At 36.5% G+C, this 8,225-nt stretch overlaps 1 protein-coding gene across 1 annotated transcript; it reads left to right on the forward strand.

Moving 5' to 3' along the window:
• The first annotated feature begins 497 nt into the window (after positions 1-497).
• Positions 498-3,344, forward strand: LOC123902254 (uncharacterized protein At5g39865-like). Its single transcript, XM_045951933.1, has 2 exons — positions 498-1,933; positions 2,960-3,344. Exon 1 carries the CDS (start codon positions 788-790, stop codon positions 1,925-1,927), a length of 1,140 nt encoding a protein of 379 aa, XP_045807889.1. The 5' UTR covers positions 498-787; the 3' UTR covers positions 1,928-1,933; positions 2,960-3,344.
• Positions 3,345-8,225: the final 4,881 nt, after the last annotated feature.

The raw sequence follows: 8,225 nt of genomic DNA on the forward strand, positions 1-8,225 counted from the left end.
AGATGTAAAAACAATTCTTACTGGTTGTTGTTTATTGAGAAAAAGTTTGAGAGAGAAAATTAAATGCAATTTGTATTTAATTTTATGAGATTAAGGAAAAAAAACATTTTTGAAAATGGTTTTTCCTTATAATTTGGGACAAAAAAAATGAAGTTTTTTTCTTATAATTTGGTACAGAGGGAGTATTTCCTTAGGCATGACAATCTGCATCCAAATAAAACAAGGGGAAATAGTCATTTTGGTCTCTCAATATGTAACTCGCTGTCATTCTGGTCCTCACTAAGAAAAAACTACTAAATAGTCACCGAATCTGCATTCCGTTAGTCAGTTTAGCCGGGAAATGCAAATTCAAGAACTATTCAATAGTTTTTCCCCAATGGAGACCAAAATAACAGCGAATTGCACGTTGAGACTAAAATAACTATTTCCCCCATAAAACAAACCCAACTGACTATTTTCCCACAGTTCCTTAGTCCTCCACTAATTTCTCCACCATACCTAGTTAATTTAAGAAAAATGCTTATTTGTCATAATAATAACTATTTTTATGGATCTATATTGTTATACACCATTGATCACACCCTTCCCAAACCTACCTCAATATTGAAACCTCACTTTCACCCAACAATACACCATTTCTTCTTTATGTCATCATTTTCATCTAAAATCCTCCAAAAGCTATCATCATTTCACTAATGTCTTCCCAAAAACACAAACAAACAAACCTTAAACAAGTTTGAGAGACACAAATGTTCATGTTCCATAAGACACAAAAATTTCTTCATTCATGGGTTGTTCAGTCTCAAAAAACTTTACAATAGTAGTGAAAAATTCTGATGATAACTCTTCTTGTTCTTCACCACAAGTTCCAAAAGCTTTTTCTCTTCCAATGCCTCTTGTTCATCACCCTGCAACAAGAAAAGGTGATACTCACCATCTTGTCTCTCTTACATCAACCACCTATGGCTCTCTTCTCATGATTGACCAAAAATATTCCAACTTTAACTCTAATAGTTGTTTTGATGGCGATCCCGAAAAATTGAACCAAACACAGGTAGAACAGTCATTGTCTCCTGACTCTGTCATCAACACCTGGGAACTCATGGATGGCCTCAATGATGATGATGATGGTGGTGATGATGAAAGTTCCAATTTTGACAACTCAATTGATTCATCAATGAAACCAAGTTCATGCAAGGAAAAATCATTTGATGATTCTTTCTCAGAAACTATGATGGAGAATAAGAAAAAGCCACTTTGGCAGCATTTATCTGAGGAATCATTGCTTGCTAAATTAGATCCAAATGTTGTTTTGAGTTACCGGAGAGCGTTGTTATCACGAAAACAAGGAACAATCGATAACAATCTAGCCAGTCGTGCAGTGTCGTCAATGGACGAATCTAGCAGTAATAGTATTAGTAATAGTAATAGTCCTTTGAGTTATTGTCCATATTCTAACAATTTACATAGTGGTGAAGATAAAATAGTGTTATATTTTACGAGTTTAAGAGGTATTCGTAAGACGTATGAAGATTGTTGTTCAGTTAGGATGATATTGAAGGGATTTAGAGTTGCAGTAGATGAAAAAGATATTTCAATGGATTCATCTTATAGGAAGGAGTTGCAGAATAAACTTGGAGACAAAGTAATGGTAACTTTGCCACAGGTTTTTATTAGAGGAAAACATGTGGGAAATGCTGAAGAAATTAAGCTGCTTAATGAGTCCGGTGAATTGGAAAATCTTTTGAAAGATTTTCCTATTAAGGATTCTTGGATTGTGTGTGAGAGTTGTGGAGATGCAAGGTTTGTTCCTTGCTCAAATTGCAATGGTAGTAGGAAAGTTTATGAAGAGGAAGAAGGGGAATTGAGAAGATGCATTCATTGTAATGAGAATGGCTTGATACGATGTCCTTGCTGCTGCACATGATTATTGGTATTATTAGTTGATTTAATTTAGTGATGATTATATTTACTTTTGTTGATTAATCTTTCATAATAAGTTTTGTTGCCAATGCCAATTATAACTTCTTTGCATTAAGCATTTTAGTCCTATACTATTATTTTTGGTATTAACCCTCTGGTTCCCAAATGGAAGGGCTCTGGTAATCCAGAATTCGGCCGTAAGAAAAGTAAAATCTAACAAAGAATTGTTTTCATCAAGAATTGAACTCGTATTCTCTTGAAAGATTCTTCAGTTTTATACTACTTTTATTAACACACTTTTTCCACACTAGAAACAGTGAAAGCAAAATACTTTTTCCATTAATTTTATTTTCCTCCATCAAGTAAAACTTTACTAGTAAAGGGATATGAATTTACTGCTGTAGAGAAATCACGCGGTTTCATGTTGTTTGGAAATCTCGACCACTAAAGATCTGATCCGTTGGATCATGATCCGACGGTTTGGATGCAGTACTGCACAACGCGGTAACTGCACGACGCAGTAACTGCACCAAATCCAATTCCAGCTGTAAAGACAATATGGATAAAACTTAATTAGAGTGGAGGCATAAGATCTTTTTCTAAATTTTTTCCTAGTATATTTACTTATCTTGTAAACCAGGTAAAGATAATCAACAAATGAGATACTTAAGGTTAATCAGATTCAGAAGTAAGAAAACACTATACTACACTAAGCCCATATATATATTGGCATCCCTAATTACCCTTGAACAGAACTTTAAGAAGCTACTAAACTCAAAGCCAGCACCCCATAGTTCACGACCAAAGATACAAAGGGTGGCAGAATATCTCCGAACAAGAGAAAATTTCGAGAAACATTACACACCCAAGTTGGTGTCAATAGGCCCAATCCATCATGGAAATGAAAATTTGAAGTTAGGAGAAAAATACAAGCTTATGTGGGCAGCACAATACATCAAAAATGGTAGACTCAATCCACAGAATCTACACAAAAAGATTGCAGATAACATTGTCGAACTAAAAGGTCTTTTTGCAGACGATGTTTTAGCTTTAACCGGTACTAGAGAGTCTCTAGAAGGCTTCACTAGCCTTGAAGAAAAGTTGTCGTGGATGTTGTTTGTGGATGGATGTTCTCTGCTGCATATCTTGGAGCATGCCGATTTTGGAAAACCAGAAGCTATGAATATTAAGGTTGATTAACTGGTTCTTGTGATGATGGATACACTTTTGTTAGAGAATCAACTTCCATATCTTGTACTGAAACTGTTGTGGAAAAATGACAATGAAGACGAGTTGAAATACACCATGAAGGATTTCCTCAAATGTCATCATTGGGCCTCACCAGACAATTAGGGATGGCAAAAAAACTCAAACCCGAGAGACCCACCCGAACCCAAACCCAAGTCAACGGGCGAAATCCGATTTGACTGGGTTTGGGTTTGGGTTCGGGTGACACCCGATAATATGGGTGTGGGTTTGGTATCAGTCAAACCCACACCCGAAACTCATACACCCACCCGAATTATTTTATAATTACCTAATTACCCCCCACAGTCTCCCTCAATTACCTTAGAATACCTTAATTTTAGTTGTAATTTAATTTCTTGAAAGTCTATGTTGTAATTTCTTGAAAGTCTATGTTTGAATTTTCTTGGAAGACCTTAATTTTAGTTGTAATTTAATTCAAAGTCTATGTTGGAATTTAATTTCTTAAATTTGCAAATTATTTTCAAATGTGTTGCGGGTTTGGGTGGAAAAACCCGAACCCAATGGGTGTGGGCGTGGGTGTTGTTTGCCACCCGAACAACCTTTAGGTTTGGGTGATGATTTCGGGTGTGAGTTTGGTAAGTGTCAAACCCGCACCATGGGCGCCCGTTGCCATCCCTACAGACGATAAGAGGATTTGGAGGCCACGCATTCAAAAGATTTTATCACTTCAAAAGAATAAGAAAGAAAAAGAAGAACATAGTGTAGGACTTGGTGGATAACACAGAAATATATATATATATATATATATATATATATATATATATATATATATATATATATATATATATATATATATATATATATATATATATATAGAGTCAGGATCCGTTGACACCAACTAGTTTGACACCAAATGTTACACCTCTCAATAACGTTTTAACCGATATAAATTTTACAAAATTCACCGTTGGATTGAAAGTTTACATCATATAGATCATTTGTGTAAAATTTCAGACAAATCCAAAATCATTTGATATGCTATTGAGACACATAAAGATTAACGGCATTTAAAAAAATACAAAAACCGTTAATTTTGATGTATCTCAATAACATATCAAATGATTTTGGATTTATTTGAAATTTTACACAAATGATCTATATGATGTAAACTTTCAATCCAACGGTGGATTTTATAAAATTTATATCGGTTAAAACGTTATTGAGAGGTGTAACATTTGGTGTCAAACTAGTTGGTGTCAACAGATCCTGACTCATATATATATATAGTAATTAATTTGTACATTAGAAGAAGATTTAGTGAGGATGATTATACGATGATCAAATCCATGTTTGATCAAAACTTAGGCTAAACGCAATAAAGCTAACAACAAGAATCAAGAAGCGATGACATATAGGAACATACAAGATCTAAGAGCCGGAGGAATAAAACTTGAGTCAAGGGCGACACGAATACCAACAGCTATAGATTTCTCCGTTGGTTGGTTCGCTTCAAAACTGACTCTTCCTGAAATTGTTGCGGACGAAAGCACAACCGCTACATTTCTCAACTTGATAGCATACGAAATGTGTCCTGATTTTGAGAATGATTATGGGATATGTTCTTTTGTAGCTTTTATTGGCTCACTCATCGACTATCCTGAAGATGTGAGGGAATTGAGATCGAAAGGGATTTTGCACCATTGCCTTTCTAGTGACGAGGAAGTTGTAAATATTTTCAATCACATAAGTAAGGACTTGGTGGATAACACAGAAATATATTTTGACGTTCGAGACAAAATAGACAAGCATTGCTGCAATAAATACCAGACTCTGATTGCTCTGGGTATTAATACTTATTTCGACAATCCTTGGGCTTTTATTGCTTTCCTAGCCGCCTTTGTCGCATCGACTCTCACTTTTGTTCAAACATGGTTTGCTATTAAACCGGCTAGCAAATAAAGCTGGTTTGTTATGGCCATGTTATTTCTCTACAATTAAAATTATGAAATAAAAGTAGGCCAGTGTCTCGGTGAATATAGATATATTCTTAACCCAAGTCAATATACACATTGACTAACACAAGTACCCAAAGATGAAATTTTGACGGTTCATACACCTATATAAACACTGCACAAACAATGAGAACTTTAACAGTGTGAGACACAAATAGTAATACTACAACTGTAATATTCTTATTATAGCAACAATATAGGTAGGTACTAGTATTTTCTTTGTATGTCTTTTAATTTATTTTAATTATTGTGCTTAAATTCATACTCCCTCTTTTCCAAAATATAAGGGGAAACTGTTGTGATTTGTGCTAATTCTGTTTGTTACTTGAGTAGCAAGTAACAACTGTCATTTTAGTTAGAGGTAGTTACAAGTTTGTTGAGTTTGTTATATGTGTAACAGATTACTTGTGCATTAAGAAATGTGTTTAAATACACATATACTTGTAACACTTGATGATTGATTAGTGAAATAAAATTTCTTTCCCTTTTATATCTCTATTCTTCTTCTTCTTCTTCAAAGTGTGTGTGTGCAAAGTGTGATAGGCTCACTTTGAGCCTATAGTGCAGAGTTGTGTTAGGCTTGCAACGCGCCTATCGTGTTTTGTGTATTTGATCGTACCTGATGATCAGAATAGATTGATGGCCGGTCCGTTGAGCAAGCTTCCACACCGAAGGGGGGGTTTGTACCTGCAGGTGCTCCGATGCCTAAGTCAGCAAAGTGAACAGAGAGATACAAAAGAAGAGAGAGAGAGAAAGTGTAGAATGGTTCTGAATACCTGGCTCTCCTGTATAGGAGAGCTTATATAGTGCCCCCAGCGCTGGGCCAAAGGTTGGTCTATTGGGCCTGGATAACCGGCCCAATAGGCTCAACTGCCAGGATAGTCCCTGTATCGTAGGGGAAGGCTGTTATCTGCCTCTATCCTGGTTTGGAGTCGTTCCGCTATTGGCGGGTAATGGATGACTCCGTGACAGCTGTGGCAGGATAAAGGAGCACGTGCTAAACGTGCTGCTTAGCTGTTAAGCTACGGTTGAATGGATCAGCATGCATGGTAAGGCGAGCACGTGATTAACGTGGTGCTAATCCGTTAAGTCGAGCAGGACACGTCATTGGCTGACGTGTCGGGGAAGTCTTCCCTTATTGGGCTGTGCCCCAAATGTCGGGCAGAAGGGATTGGGCCAGCTCTTGGCCCAGTCCAGAACAGTATTGGTGCGCTAACATCTGGCATCAAGAGCCTGGTTCATTGATCATTGCAACCGTTCAAATGGGGTCACATTCAAATGGAAATTTCCCTAGAAATCTTCCAATCTCTAATGGCAAGAATTACGATTCTTGGTGCAGACAAATGAGAGTTGTTTTCGGTTTTCAAGATGCGTGGGATTTGATCAAGAATGGTGTTGATCCAATCAACGATTCTTCCATTGATGAATGTTCAAGAAAGAAGAATGTTTGGGTTTGAATGTTTGAAAGTAAGAGCGAGTGAAAATGAGAGTATATGATACCTGAAGATCAGTGAGAAGCATGGCAATGGATAAGGCTTTGGAAAGAGGAGAACGACCATCAGGAGTAAGAGGGGAGCTTTGAAGAACAAGAAAGGACAATTTCAATGATTTGAAGAGAAGACCAGAGGAACTTGTTGACAACACTTTCATCCTATCCAACGAGTTCTATAACCATCTTCGCTATATAATTAATTTTTCGACAGTTAATCCCTTCTCTTATCTCTTTCCTTTGAGTTTCCCGACGAAGATCTCGTCGGAGAATATTACTACTTTGGCAGCATTTATCTGAGGAAGCATTGCTTGCTAAATTAGATCCCAATGTTGTTTTAAGTTACCGTAGAGCGTTGTTATCACGAAAACAAGGAACAATCGATAACAATCTAGCTAGTTGTGCAGTGTCGTCAATGGAAGAATCTAGTAGTAATAGTATTAGTAAAAGTCCTTTGAGTTTTTGTTCATATTCTAACAATTACATAGTGCTGAAGATAAATTAGTGTATATATTTTACGAGTTTAAGAGGTATTCGCAAGACGTATGAAGATTGTTGTTCAGTTAGGAACTTAGGATGATATTGAAGGGATTTAGAGTTGCAGTAGATGAAAAAGATAATTCAATGGATTCTTCTTATAGGAAGGAGTTGCAGAATGCACTTGGAGACAAAGTAGTGGTAACTTTGCCACAGGTTTTCATTAGTGGAAAACATGTGGGAAATGCTGAACAAATTAAGCTGCTTAATGAGTCTGGTGAATTGGAAAAACTGTTGAAAGATTTTCCTGTTAAGGATTCTTGGCTTGCGTGTGAGAGTTGTGGAGATGCAGGTTTGTTCCTTGCTCAAATTGTAAAGGTAGTAGGAAAGTTTTTCAAGAGGAAGAAGGGGAATTGAGAAGATGCATTCATTGTAATGAGAATGGCATGATTATATTTACTTTTGTTGATTAATCCTACATTCACCTACATCTAGTTTATTTTTAAGGATAATTTTGTTATTACGACCTACCATACTATCTCTCTCCATTCTTTTTTTTTTAATACATCTCTCTCTATTCTTTCTCATAACATTTTTATACTAAATGCAAGTGAATGTAGGATTTTTGAATGTAGAGAATCCAAATCCGCTTTTATTAGTTCTATACTTTTTTTTTGTATTAACCCTCTGGTTCCCAAGGGGAAGGGCCCTGGTAAGGCAAAAGTTATGGTGCATAAGACATTTCCTTATGCATGGTGCATAAGGATAGTCGCCGATCCCGTGCGCGCACCTGCATCGTTACTTCCTCGCGCCATTCCGTTTTAGCCTTTTATCCTTGATCAAGTGGCCTTAGCGCTTCCACCCTCCTGATCATGCATGAGCCGTCTGATTAATCAAACATCCCAGATCACCCCCCTTGTTTGTTTTGTTTGTTGCTGCGCCCTGGGCCTTCTTGTGGGTCGGGCCTGTATTCTTTCCTGCTACCTGCACCTCTCCTGCTTACTTTATGCACCCCTGTGATGTTATTTGTTTTTTATTGTTTTTTTATTATCTAATTTATTTAATTTGTTTAATTTAAACCTAAAAAACAAATTGTAATTAAATAATTTGGATTT

The sequence above is a fragment of the Trifolium pratense genome, linkage group LG1, assembly GCF_020283565.1.
Source record: "Trifolium pratense cultivar HEN17-A07 linkage group LG1, ARS_RC_1.1, whole genome shotgun sequence".
Taxonomy (NCBI): Eukaryota; Viridiplantae; Streptophyta; class Magnoliopsida; order Fabales; family Fabaceae; genus Trifolium; species Trifolium pratense.

What these genes read in the sequence shown, in the direction of transcription:
- LOC123902254 (XM_045951933.1), top strand. Translation starts at nt 788, where the DNA reads ATGGGTTGTTCAGTCTCAAAAAACTTTACAATAGTAGTGAAAAATTCT.